Genomic DNA, 13876 nt, shown 5'->3' on the forward strand with positions numbered 1-13876 from the left:
ATCGTTGACGAAAACAACACTGTGGCCAAGGTTACAAAAAAATTGCTACTGCACTTAAGGTTCCTAAGAGCACAGTAGCCTCCATAATCCTTAAATGGAAGGGGTTGGGACGACCAGAAATAGTTTTAGTCCAATTTTAGTCGACGAAAAGTCAAAAAGGTTTTAGTCTAGTTTTAGTAGACGAAAAGTCAAAAAGGTTTTAGTCTAGTTTTAGTCAAAAAAAGGGAAAAAAGTAGTCTTTTAACAAATTAATGTAGGTCAGTAAGTATTTTGCTGTTGGGTAGTGTCACTTATAAGTTCTGAAAATAGCAGATCTATAGTTCAACACAATGTCAGCTTCCGGATCGACTATTTTCACCAATAATTACAATAATGAAGGAATGTTTTAGAACATAAAAGACAAACAAGGATGGAATGCTAAAACGGCTTGCCATACTAGTATAGCAAAGAGTATTTAATGCTAAAACGGCTTGCCATAGCGTCAGATACTTTTTAAGTTTTAATTGGCATGCACAATAAGCGGAAATGTCATGCATTTTAAACGTCTGACGGACCACCCACTAACATTTTCGTCTATTCTCGTCTCGTCAACGAAAACTCACACACGTCTCGTCATGTTTTAGTCATCAACGAGCCATTTTTATCTCGTCATCGTCTCGTTATCCTCATGAAAAGTGGCGTCAACGAAATGATTTCGCCATCGTTGACTAAAACTAAAACAACACTGCTCGCACTCCGAGCAGTGTTGTTTTAGTTTTAGTCAACGATGGCGAAATCATTTCGTTGACGCCACTTTTCATGAGGATAACGAGCCGATGACGAGATAAAAATGGCTCGTTGATGACTAAAACATGACGAGACATGCGTGAGTTTTCGTTGATGAGACGGGTGGTCCGTCAGACGTTTAAAATGCATGACATTTCTGCTTATCGTGCATGCCAATCAAAACCTTAAACGTTTTGATGCCGCTATGGCAAGCCGTTTTAGCATTAAATACTCTTTGCCATACTAGCATGGCAAGCCGTTTTAGCATTCCATCCTTGTTTGTCTTTTATGTTTTAAAACATTCCTTATTGCAATTATTGGTGAAAATAGGCGATCCGGAAGCTCACATTGTGTTGAACTAGATCTGCTATTTTCAGAACTTACAAGTGACACTACCCAACAGCAAAATACTTACTGACCTACATTAATTTGTTAAAAGACTTTTTCCCCTTTTTAGACTAAAACCTTTTTGGCTTTCGTCGACTAAAATTGGACTAAATCTAACAAGCATTTTAGTCCATAAAGACTAAATCTAAGATGGTTGTCAAAAAACAACACTGCTCCGAGACGCCAGCTTACGCTTATGCAGAGCCCCCTACTCCACGTCAGGACGCAGCAGAAGGCCGTCACCGAGCTTGGGCCACGCCCCGGACACCGCAGTCTCCAGCCACGCCCATCCCGCTCGATCCTCGAAGCGGGAGCCCGCCGCTCATGCTGTCAGAGAGCCGGCCATCGCCTCCACAAGCCGCCGCAGCAGCACGAGCTCGCCCACTCCAGCAGCCGATTCCCGTCCGCAACCCTTGCCCCTCCTTTCTCTCCCATTCTCATGGCCCGCAGCACCGCCTTCCGCTCATAGCACGAGCATTCCCCCGCTCATGCCACAAGCACCGGCGCTCCCCATTCCCCCTCTCTTCCCTTCTGTTTCCTCCGCCCCAGGAGCCGTCCCCAGCGCGAGCATGCCTCTATCCTCACAGGCTCCGACGCACGCTATTCCCCCTCTCTTTCCCCCCTTCTTTTCCGTCCCAGGAGACGGCCGCAGCTCAGGTTTACCGCCACTACCGGTCCCGGTAGCCACTTTCCCTCCTCCTCAGGCCCGTCCTCCCTTCTCATTGGCCTCAGCCACACCCCTTCCAGCCCCGCCAAACGCTTTAGCGCAGGAACCTCCCCCAGTTTCCAACTCCATCAGGACCCAGATACTAGCAGGTCTCACACATGGATTCCACCCCGGCGTCCTGAGCCTCCCCTCCCAAAACCTCATCTGCCCAAATCTCCACTCCGCTCTCACCGAACCCGAAATAGTGGACGGCCTAATTAAAAAGAAATAGACTCAAATTTCATGATAGGCCCCTTTTCTGTTCCTCCCTTTAGCATCTATCGAGTCAGCCCCATCGGTGTTGCCACCAGAAAATTCTCAGGCAAAAACGCCTCATAATTGATCTTTTATCTCCGCATAATTCCCCATTCCTTAGCATTAACAGCCTCATTCCACTTGAAGAGTTTTCTCTTCACTATCACGACGTCGACCAAGCCACTACCTTGATTAAAGCAGGTCGCGGCGCTTGGTTGGCCAAAGTCAATATTACTTCTGCTTTCAAAGTTACGCCCATCCACCCAGATTTCTGGCACTTATTTGGCATTTGCTGGAAAAACGAATTCTATTTCGCCGTCCGTGGAGCTGCTATCCATTCTGGGTCATCTAAATACCGCGATGCGCATCATCCCACAAGGCCGCCCCTTTATCTCCCATCTCCTCTCCCTCTCCTCCTCCGCCTACACCCTTGAGGACCGCATTTCCATAACTGATTCTTGCCGCAAGGAGCTCAGCTTATGGATTTCCTTCCTTAAACAGTGGAACAGCTATCGTTCTTTTACAGCAATTTGGTTTCTTCCCCAATTGATATCGAATTATATACCGACGCCGCCCTCTCCGTCGGCTTTGGAGGTTTCCTCCGGGGCCGCTGGTTCGCTTCTACCTGGCCCCCAGAGTTGGCAAATTTACCCCTCCAGCTATCATCCTCAGCACTATTTGAGCTTTACCCATTAGTGGCCGCAGCTTCCCTATGGGGCAAAGAATGGTCCGCCACCAGCATCGTCGTCCAATACGACAACGCAGCTACCGTGCACTGCATTAACAAAGGCCGTTCCCACTCCCCTGTACTCATGCCTTTGCTCAGATGTTTGATTTGGATTTCAGCTCGTGACCAATTTATCATAACTGCAAAACACATCCCTGGGTCAAAGAATCAAATCGCTGACTCTCTCTCTCGTTTTGTTTTTCAGAAATTCAGATCGCCGGCTCCAGAAGCGGACCCGCTCCCAACCCCAGTCCCTCCTTATTCAGAACTGATATTCCCATAACCCTCCCCCTAAGGCCTCTTCTCGAAGCATCCATCGACTCCATTCTCCAAGCAGTCTCCCTCAGGACTCTCCAATCCTACCTCACAGCGTGGAAATGCTTTAAAACTTTCCACGCCGCCTACAGCTTACCTTTCCCCGTTTTATCCCTGCTCACTGTCACCTCATTTATCTCCCACCTCAATTCCCATAAAAACCTCCAAGCTAGCTCCATCAAAGCATACCTTAGCGGTATTCAGTTTTTTCATAAACTGTGTCACGGCTCGCCTTCCCCTCATATAACTAATTCCCAGACCTCCCTTCTCATCAAAGGCATCCAAAAAACCCAGCCCAACCGCCCAGACCCCAGACAACCTATCACTTTAAATATTTTGACCAAATGCATCTCCTCCCTCCGCAAAGGCTACCATTCCATCCACACTGCCCACACACTGGACGCCATGTTCATCCTGGCTTTTTCGGTTTCCTCAGATGCTCTGAGCTCGCCATTACATCCAGTTTTAACCCAGCCATTCACCCCACCATCTCCGACCTAACCGTGCTAGACGGCGATACCATCTCTTACTTTATTAAACAAAGCAAGACAGACCAAATAAAGAAGGGCCATTTCATTTATATTTTTAACCTCCAAACTCCCCTCCAACCATTCCAAACCCTCCTAGCCTTCCTTTGCCACAGGAAATCCCAATCCTCCCTCCCCTCTGACCCCCTCTTTACTGATGATGCCAACCGCCCTGCCACACGCTTCTGGTTCCAAAAGCACCTGAAGTCTGTCTTGCTTCTCTCTGGTACCCCAGCAGACAACTTCTCCAGCCATTCATTTCGCATAGGCGCAGCAACTACAGCCGCCCAAAAAGGTCTCTCCCAACAGCAGATCCAAGCGCTCGGCCGCTGGTCATCTGAAGCTTTCAAGAGCTACATTCGAGCAGATCGCTCTTTTATCAGGGAAACACACCAAACCCTAATCGGCCAACCCGTTCTACCGCCAGCCCACCCCCGTCCACGCCATCTCTAGCCGCTTCAACCACCCCCTCGGCGTCCCTTTTCCTTGGGACATCCTGCCTTCGTTAAAACCCCAGCTTATTCCCCTACGCGCAGCAATGCGCGCCCCCGCTGGAGCCCCCCTTACGCACAACAGTGCTCGCCCCGCTTTTCCCATCACGCTCAACATCGCATGGCTCCTGTTCAAGCCCCCGCTTATCCCCTATACGCGCAGCAATGCACGCCCCCGCTGGAGCCCCCCTTACGCACAGCAGTGCTCGCCCCGCTTTTCCCGTCACGCTCAACATCGCATGGCTCCTGTTCAAGCCCCCGCTTATCCCCCTATATGCGCAGCAATGCACGCCCCCGCTGGAGCCCCCCTTACGCACAGCAGTGCTCGCCCCGCTTTTCCCATCACGCTCAACATCGCATGGCTCCTGTTCAAGTCCCCGCTTATCCCCTATACACGCAGCAATGCGCGCCCCCGCTGGAGCCCCCCTTACGCACAGCAGTGCTCGCCCCGCTTTTCCCGTCACGCTCAACATCGCATGGCTCCTGTTCAAGCCCCCGCTTATCCCCTATACACGCAGCAATGCGCGCCCCCGCTGGAGCCCCCCTGACGCACAGCAGTGCTCGCCCCGCTTTTCCCGTCACGCTCAACATCGCATGGCTCCTGTTCAAGCCCCCGCTTATTCCCCTTACAGAACAGCAACGCCCGCTCATGCTAAAGCCACCCCGCTCGCTCCCCCCATGCCGCAGCAACGCCTGCTCATTCTAGAACGCCCCGCTCATTCCCTTTACGCACTGCAATGCCCGCTCTCACCATAGCCCCTGCTCGTTTCCCCACGCCGCTGCATTGCCCGCTCTCGCTAGAGCGCCCCGCTTATTCCCCCATGCCGCAGCAATGCCCGCTCTTGCTAAGAGCGCCCCGCTTATTCCCCCATGCCACAGCAGTGCCCGCACGCACCGCAATGACCGCTCTCGCCGCAGCCCCTGCTTACTTTCCCACGCTGCAGCAATGCCCGCTCTGACTAGAGCGCCCCGCTTATTTCCCCATGCCGCAGCAATGCCCGCTCTGACTAGAGCGCCCCGCTTATTTCCCCATGCCGCAACAATGCCTGCTCTGACTAGAGCACCCCGCTTATTCCCCCTTTCACGCAGCAATGCCCGCTCACACTAGAACGCCCTGCTTATTTCCCCATGCCGCAACAATGCCCGCTCTGTCTAGAGCGCCCCGCTTATTCCCCCTTTCACGCGGCAGCCACCGCTCAGTCCCCTTTAGCGCAGCAAAGCCCACACATCCTAGAGCACCTAGCATGTTTCCCCTACGCCACAGCAGTACCCACCCCCAAGAAAACGCCATTCTTCATTCCCCCTAATTGCCACCCCACATAAGGTTCTCTTTGCTTTTCCTTCCCTAGCAGTGCCCGCAGCAGCTCCTCCCGCGCTTCCCCGCCGCTAATCGTCCAGCATCCCTCCAGCTCAAGTTAAGCTTTTTGGGGGGCCACCTGGCTGCTGTCCTGCAGTTATTTTGCACTTTGGGGGAGCGCTATTGGGTTCGGGCCAAAGGCCGAGCTCGGACCCCTCTCCCTGGGCAGGGGGAGTGCCCCGGGCTCGGGAATGACTACCGAGCTCGGAGCCCTCTCCCGGACAGCATGCCAAACACGCTTAACTTTACGCTGTTTATTATATGCAAAAGCGAACTAGTGAAGTGATGTTTCATTAACAAATTTCAGGAGGAGCTCGCGCAGATAATTAACACGGCCAATTCATCATCAGCAATCACTCCCTATCCAATCACTCTCCCTATCCCATTACTACAGTCCCTTTAAATAACCAAGCAGTCCTACCTTCAGCTATCTCTGATTCCAGCATCCCTCCCACCCCCCCTGTTTATTTTCTCCTCACCTCCAGCCAGGGGGGGAGCGCTATTGGGTTCGGGCCAAAGGCCGAGCTCGGACCCCTCTCCCTGGGCAGGGGGAGTGCCCCGGGCTCGGGAATGACTACCGAGCTCGGAGCCCTCTCCCGGACAGCATGCCAAACACGCTTAACTTTACGCTGTTTATTATATGCAAAAGCGAACTAGTGAAATGCTGATTCATGCTCAGGTGTTCGTTTTTCTAATAAGTTTGCATTTAAGTAGTTATTTGATGCTATAAAAACGGGGTGTGTTGTCATGATTGTGATCGTGCGATTGGGTCTGCGGGAGTTTGGGCGGGACTTTGACACCGCGGCTCCGCCTCACGACACTACTGCGCATGCTCTGGTTTCAAACGAACCTCTACTGCACAGACTCTGGCTCCAAATGAATTAATTTCCCCCAAGATGGCAGCGGCCATATTGGGATTATTTTTCTTTTCTTTTTTATAGTGGAATGAAGTGGAGACATGTCGTCCATATATATATATATATATATATATATATATATATATATATTTATTTTTTATTTATTTTTTATTTTTTTTTACAGACTATGGTCTTTCCACTTTTGCGATCTTGACCACTTAAGAGCATGTGGATGCAACATGAAGTAAGTGTGCAAGACTGTACCAGCTCTTAAAAATGCCAAAGTGCCCTTACGCTGACGAAAAGACAAGGAGGATCTGAAGCTTGCTACAATTTGTAGGGGACAAAGGCAATCACAAATTCTTGACACCACCTGACACTGATTAACAGGTTTCCATGTAAGGGATCATAAATGCTAAATGCTAAAGAAAGTGTGATTCCATTTAAGTTTTGGCAGGTTACATGTGTGATGCAGAGAGAATGTAAAAGCAGACGGTGCAATTAATATTGCTATTTAAATATGACAAGCTCATAACTCGAAAGACATGGGAAACATATTTGCAAATGGACTTTGCTTTTCAATTTTAAATTTGGCAGTCACTGTGCAGTCGTACAAATGTAAACACTAATGCAAAATTTGCAATTGTGTTGATTATATCAGAATGTGTCCATGGAACTAAGTATTTGCTTATTTAAATCCAGATGGATCCTGATATTTTTTAGGCTAGCTATTGTGAAAATGTAATTTTCCAAAGAGAAAGATGCTGTTTCGGGCCAGATGGTGTAGTTATGACTTCTTCCAGAAGGGGCACATGCATGCGTTAACCAGCCATGATGTAAATGCAGATGCATCAGAGGTGCTTTAAACTCATCTGTATATTTCATTATTTTGAATTTCACATTTTCAATTGTTTCTTTATTTAACTTAATTGTCTGCTTTGTTGCTCTTTCTGATAAGTGGACATGCACTTTAGATGTAAAAATTAACTTTTTTTTTTTTACGTGGTTTGAACTCATTTCATGTTTAGTGACAATCATTGCAGGCCTGAAGATCCTTATAGGCAAATTGATCAATATGTTTTGTAACACCAGTGAATGAAATGTACTGTTATATAAACTGACATCATATGAAGAGGGAGCAGCAGTGCACCTGCGTGCATAGTGAAATGATGTGGATGTTCTCTGTGCCTATGATTTTCATAATTTAAGAGCTGAATGCGTTGTTACTGTTGACTTTATTTGCATGTGTCATTACATTGTGTGCATAGTGCTCTCGACACTACAGACACTGTGCTAATGGAAAAACTGAATATGTTCAAATTTAATTTTGTGAAAATAATTGTGCTCAGTTTGGGATGCTGAAACATGCCGTTAGTTTCCAGGTAAAAACCTGTAAGACAGTGCAAATGTTGAGGTGGATGTTTCCAGTGTCTACCACATTCAAATGAACACACTTCCAAAGAATTACAGCAACACAGACCAACAGAGAAAATATGCTGACATAAACATGAAAATTGAAACAGTCATTTGTTTTAGACTAATAAACAAATGCTGTCACGTGCTGAATGAGGAAAGACAGCAGATATAATAATCACATACTGTAGTTTGAAGCTGCAGACAGAAACATCAGACTCAAGAAAGAAACACACAACATCTAAAGTAAGAACAACTCATGTTAATTCTTTAAATAGAATAAGACCTTTAGATATTGATATTGTCTTATTGATTGTGTATGGTGCATTTGTGTTCCTGTTAAAGCTGGGCTCACACTGTACTTTTTAGCCACTATTTGGCCATCTGAGACCAATTCAGCAAATTCTAAAAGATTCTTCTGATTCTGATTCATATAATCTATTTGACCTTATTATTTTAATTGTGAGTATTAGGCTTATCATTATTGCTGATCACTGCTGTTGTGCTATGATATTGTAATATATACCATTATATAATCAGAGGAGTATAGAAAAAAAATCATAACATTTTGGACATTTATAAATGCTCAAATATAACATTAAATTAAACATTTTGTCAGAAAGTCAATAGCCAATAGTCATAGCTTAAAAAAATAAAATAATATCATATGATAATATATATGGCATCCAACTAATATTACTGATATTGTTTCTAATATTAAAATGTAGTTTTTCAAATCTCCCCCACCCCCCGGGACCCACTTTGGTTTGCGATCCACGATCGAAATCATGTTTTACACCAAAATTAAATGACACATGTTTGATAATTGAGTTCATCTATATCTTTCCTCTTCAGAAATGGATCAAATTCTGCATTTCATTCTTCTTCTCATTGGTGAGTGTGTTTGTGGGTTTTATTTATGGTTTCTAGTTTCATCAGGTTTGATCCTGTTATAAAAAGCATTAAAGCAAAGCCTTTCTTTCACAGCTCTCTGCTCCGTATCTGAATGTGTTCGGCGTCAGTATCACTTTATAAATGAGAGGAAGAACTGGACTGAAGCTCAGAGATACTGCAGAGAGAAATACACAGATCTGGCCACCGTTGACAACATGAACGACATGAACGAGCTGAAGAAGAGTTTGAATGGTAGAAGTGTTCAGTACGTCTGGATTGGGCTGCAGAAGACGGGTCGTGATGAATGGCTGTGGTCTTCAGGTGAACCTGCGCTCTATCTGAACTGGGGATATAAACAACCAGAAGGCAGAGATAATTGTGCTATGATGTTCAATGGAACATTTCATGATTTGTCAAGTGATTCTAAACGACATTTCATCTGCAACAACAGTGAGTACAAACACTAAATGTAATAAATATTAATTTAACAAAATATTTCATATGAAACATGTAAACATGATAATAGTAAATTATATAGTGTAAATATATAATATAAACAAATTAATAAATACAATAAAAATAAAACAATGAAAACATTATATTTCAAGTCAAATCTACTTTGTAATGTTGTTGTGGCAGATATATCTGACAAACCTATTGCTAACTAAAAATAAACAAAAAGAGAAGGAGACCTAATTTTAATCTTACAGCTCTAGATATATGATCTCATAGTAATATTTATAATCATACCAGTGTAGCAGCACATTGAAAACAAATCAAATCCACTTAGGAGCTGAGTGAGGAAATAACTTGGCATGTTTAATCATACTTGATATCTTGAATATCTCTAGAATTTTTTTTTTTTTTTTTTTTATCTCTAGAACACATTCTGATAATTCATTAGATAAAGGTTAAAATAATTTGCACAACATAAATATTTTTTTGACATTTATTTTCCATATTAAAAACTGTAATGGTATATTTTTTACCATTAAAGCTATTCCAAGTATAGACTTAAATAAGCTCATTGCATTGCCATTAAATAATCTATTTATATTATAAGTGTTTGAGTGATACCTATCCATTGCTTTGTTTTTTGTTTTGTTTTTTAAAGCGAACACAGCACTCATCTTAGTCAATCAGGCGATGAATTGGAGAGATGCTCAGAGTCACTGCAGACAGAATCACATTGATCTGGTCAGTGTGAGAAACCAAAATGAGAATCAACAGGTCAAGCAGTTCATTAGTGACAGACATTTATCTGGATCATGGATCTGGATCGGTCTGTTCAGAGTCAGAGACTCATGGCAGTGGTCAGATCAGAGTGACTCCTCCTTCAGATACTGGGACTCTGGTGAACCGAATAATGTTGGCGGTGTTGAAAACTGTACAGTGATTAAACCAAACAATCAGGGACGATGGAATGACATCTCTTGCAGCAACCGATATCCTTTTGTGTGTCATGAAGGTGAGTAGATCCTTGCAAATCACAATCTATCACCTCCAGATCTCTTAAAGGTAACGCTACATGTCTGACATGACAAATTCATCCACAGTGTGTGTTCTGCATGTTGATTTCAACAATCAGTCTCTGTCTAGTTTCTGCTTGTGGTTTGTTTTGTTTCCAGATAAACTGATTCTGATTAAAGAGAATCTGACGTGGTCTGAAGCTCTGAGATACTGCAGACAGAATCATGTGGATCTGGTCTCGGTTCATTCAGAAGAGATGCAGCATGAGGTGATGAACGTGGTTAAACTGGCGTCTACTGCGGTGATGTGGTTGGGTTTACATCACTCCCGTATTTTGGGCATCTGGTTCTGGGTGAGTGGAGAGACCGTGTGCTATCAGAACTGGGCTCCAGGGAACGGCACATCAGAGGAGGACTGTGAACATGCAGTGAGATCTGGAGCAGTTCAGTCTGGAGAAGATCAGCGCTGGATCAGCCGTCCTGAAACTGACAAACTCAACTTCATCTGCAGTAGACATAAGTGAATGGACACACAGACATTTCATTTCAAATGGCAAATATTTGTGTGTTTTCTGTTGATATTCTGTGGGTCTGTGCAGTTCTATGTAATGGTGCTTATTCTGTGCACTTATATGAAGCTTTCACTCTTTTCTCAAGTCCAAATAATTTGTTAATGAATTAATATCTAAGCCTATGGTATTCTTTCTGATTGTATGGATATTCTTATGGTTTTGACTTGGTCTCACCCCAGGATTTAGGCTACTATGCTTCAAATGGATTTACTGCAACAATGAAAGGGATTAGTTTGATCATAAGTTTTTTTCTATTTATCTAAAGTAACCTGGCTATTCTAAATTGTTTTAAACTCTAAGTTTATATAACTAAGTTTTATAAGGCTGAAGCAGGAACAGTAATACCACGCAGCACATGTGCAAATGCTAAACTAGCTGGGAACTCATTTCTGATAATACGCCGCCTGCTTCGGCCATATTACGGCAGCAAACTTCCTTGACTATTACGCCGGAATGGGAGTGTAGTTCCTAATCTTATCAGCCTAGAAACTCGCAGCTTTGCATTTCCACCGGTCTTAGTACACGATATAACTACAGAAGAGTCAAGTTTTAAATACAACAAATATGGAAACTCGTTGGTCATTTTTGAAAGCGATGCTATTGGTCTAATAGGATTCGATGATCTATGCTAAGCTATGCTAAAAGTGATATCGCCAGAACAGGAGAATGGCTGAATGGATTTCAAAACGGTAAAAATCAGCTTATTAACTCAGGGGAGTTGGAGAATGAGCCTATTTACAAAAAAAGTGGAGTGTTCCTTTAAGATGTGTTTGACAACAAAAATGTCAAGTCAAGTCACCTTTATTTATATAGGGCTTTTTTCAATACAGATTGTAACAGTAAAGACTGCAAAGCAGCTTTACAGTATTAAACAGGGAAATAGCGTGCCAGTAATTTGAGATCATCATTGATTCAGTGACGTCATTGGCCAGTTAGGTTCAGGTTAAATACTATCTTGTAAACAAGTCGACAATATTGCCACAAATAATGGCCTGGTTTCACAGATAGGGCTTAGACTAAGCCAGGATCAGGCCATAGCTCAATTAGGACAATCAATTAACTTTTTATAAACATGCCTTAAAAAAAAACTCCATCTGTGACAGAAAAAACCTGACTCAGTTGGGAGACCAGTTCTCCTTTGACCAGACAAAACCAGTGTGGTGTGGACGTGGTTTAATTCCCGGCTGCAAAATAAATCAGATTGTGCAGAGAACTTTGGTTCACAGAATTGATGGTTTGATAAGTATGACTTCAACCATGCCAATGCACTTCCACTAATGCCAACATAATCTTGTGGTCAATCCTGTAGCACTTATATACGATCAGATGATACAATAAGGTCTGTGATGAGAGCACTCTCAGTATTATGATACGATTTGATGACCCCATTTTTCTCCAAGAAGGAACATAGTTGTTTAGGTTTAACTTAAAAGCAGTAAGCTATTGGACATAAATAATAAAATGGTAACAAAAATAATAAATAGCACCTGTGTTTCGTGTAATCTGAAGGGTGGTCTTTTTAGGTGTTTGCTCATTGCTAACCCATACTTTAAGCTTTTAAGCTTCACATGATGTGTAAGCTCCCTGTTCACTGTCAATGGTAACCTTTTTTTCAGGTAAAATAATAGCACAGATGTTGCCTTTGTTGTATTCAAAGTGCAGTGCAGTTATATGTTTAGGCCAATAGGTGGCAACAAGGGACTGTCTTCATGAATACACTTAAAATGCAATCCATTCATGTATTAAACAAGGAGTTGAAATTAATTTAACTTTAAATGCCACTTTGCAAGCGTCAATCGACCAGGAACACATCAACTTAGTAACGCTAAAGCTGATATTTCCATTTTAGGGATCTATGGTACTGATTCAAAGCATGGAAATCCTCTTATACATTGAAAGGATTTTACAACAAAGATATCGCTTTCATCTTATGACAACTGATATTTTCTCATTAATATATCACATGACTTGACCTGAAGAAGGACAGACAAAGGTAATGCCACACGCTCAGTTCCCCAACATATAAATGCAGCGTGATTTTCTGAATGCAGAAAAATGCATGCAAGTGAATCGCCATTATTTAGAGATCCGCATTTATGTATGAATAAATTATTGAAAACCATTGATCTAGCACCACCATCGGAAATGGTGGAGCGCACATTATTTTTACCTATTTAAAGAGTAAAATGTCCAATGTTATATATTTGCATTAACATCTGCTTTATAAGACATGTTTTGGTTATAATTCTCTGTTAAAGTGTCTGATGAATAATGAAGAAATAGTATTCATTACGTGATGAGCTTTGTGGTAGACGCAACAGATGCGCTCCTTGCTTAACCTGTCTCTTTTCTATCTTTTCAAACAGAAAATAAATGTGTTGCTCTAAGAACGGACTTCGCATCTTTCTTGGAAGTGTAACATTTTGGCGAGCCAGCCAGGAGGAGGCGATAGAGTGACCAGCACTATTAACCCCCTCCTTCCCTATGAGACGAACCTTCAACAAGATGGACACCAGTCAGATTCTGCGTGATCAAGTAAGTGCAGCTCTGTGGCAGCTTGGAGAAGAGTCTCTCATTGATGTCTGCAGGTACCTGAAATGTGATGGCCTGGACGGTGGAGAGTCTCGCGGCAAGGCACGGAGGGCACTCATCAAGATGGCCGAGAGTGCATTAGATGCGCTCGAAGAGAGTGCAGAGAGTGAAGAAATCAAGCAGTACTGTGCTGACCTGTTACTATTCATTGAAAAACACAGTAAAAAGAGTAATCAGCCAGATCAAGAGGACCAATTAGAGGAGACCGTTCCAAGAGAAGTCCTAGGAAAATGTTTTTCACTGTATCCTTCTCCTATAAAGACTACAGATGTCCCACCTAAAAGTCGTCTGGAACCAACTCACCCACTGCCTGAGGTAACACTACGAAGGGAATTTAGAATTTGTGGCCAAATTGGAGAGAGTGGTCAGAGGGATAAATTGTCATATCTCAGCTTGGTCCGTCAGATTGAGATGGGAATAGAAAAAGGACACACACAGACTGAAGTGGTGGAAGCAGTAATTAGGGCTGTTAGTCCGGGGCTGCCTTTAAGGGATATGTTGGAGATCAAGCGTGGACTGACTCTTAGTGCACTTCTCACCATCCTGAAA

At 43.7% G+C, this 13876-nt stretch overlaps 1 protein-coding gene across 1 annotated transcript; it reads left to right on the forward strand.

Moving 5' to 3' along the window:
- The first annotated feature begins 8657 nt into the window (after positions 1-8657).
- LOC141331447 (C-type mannose receptor 2-like) lies at positions 8658-10687 on the forward strand. The gene is made up of 4 exons (XM_073836497.1): positions 8658-8694; positions 8788-9144; positions 9809-10162; positions 10323-10687. Exons 1-4 carry the CDS (start codon positions 8658-8660, stop codon positions 10685-10687), a joined length of 1113 nt encoding a protein of 370 aa, XP_073692598.1.
- Positions 10688-13876: the final 3189 nt, after the last annotated feature.

Source organism: Garra rufa, chromosome 3, assembly GCF_049309525.1.
Source record: "Garra rufa chromosome 3, GarRuf1.0, whole genome shotgun sequence".
NCBI classification, from domain to species: Eukaryota; Metazoa; Chordata; class Actinopteri; order Cypriniformes; family Cyprinidae; genus Garra; species Garra rufa.

Coding starts and splice junctions, on each gene's coding strand:
- LOC141331447 (XM_073836497.1), top strand. CDS start 8,658: ATGGATCAAATTCTGCATTTCATTCTTCTTCTCATTG. Junction 8,695..8,787: donor TTTCATTCTTCTTCTCATTG/GTGAGTGTGTTT, acceptor TTTCTTTCACAG/CTCTCTGCTCCGTATCTGAA. Junction 9,145..9,808: donor ACATTTCATCTGCAACAACA/GTGAGTACAAAC, acceptor TGTTTTTTAAAG/CGAACACAGCACTCATCTTA.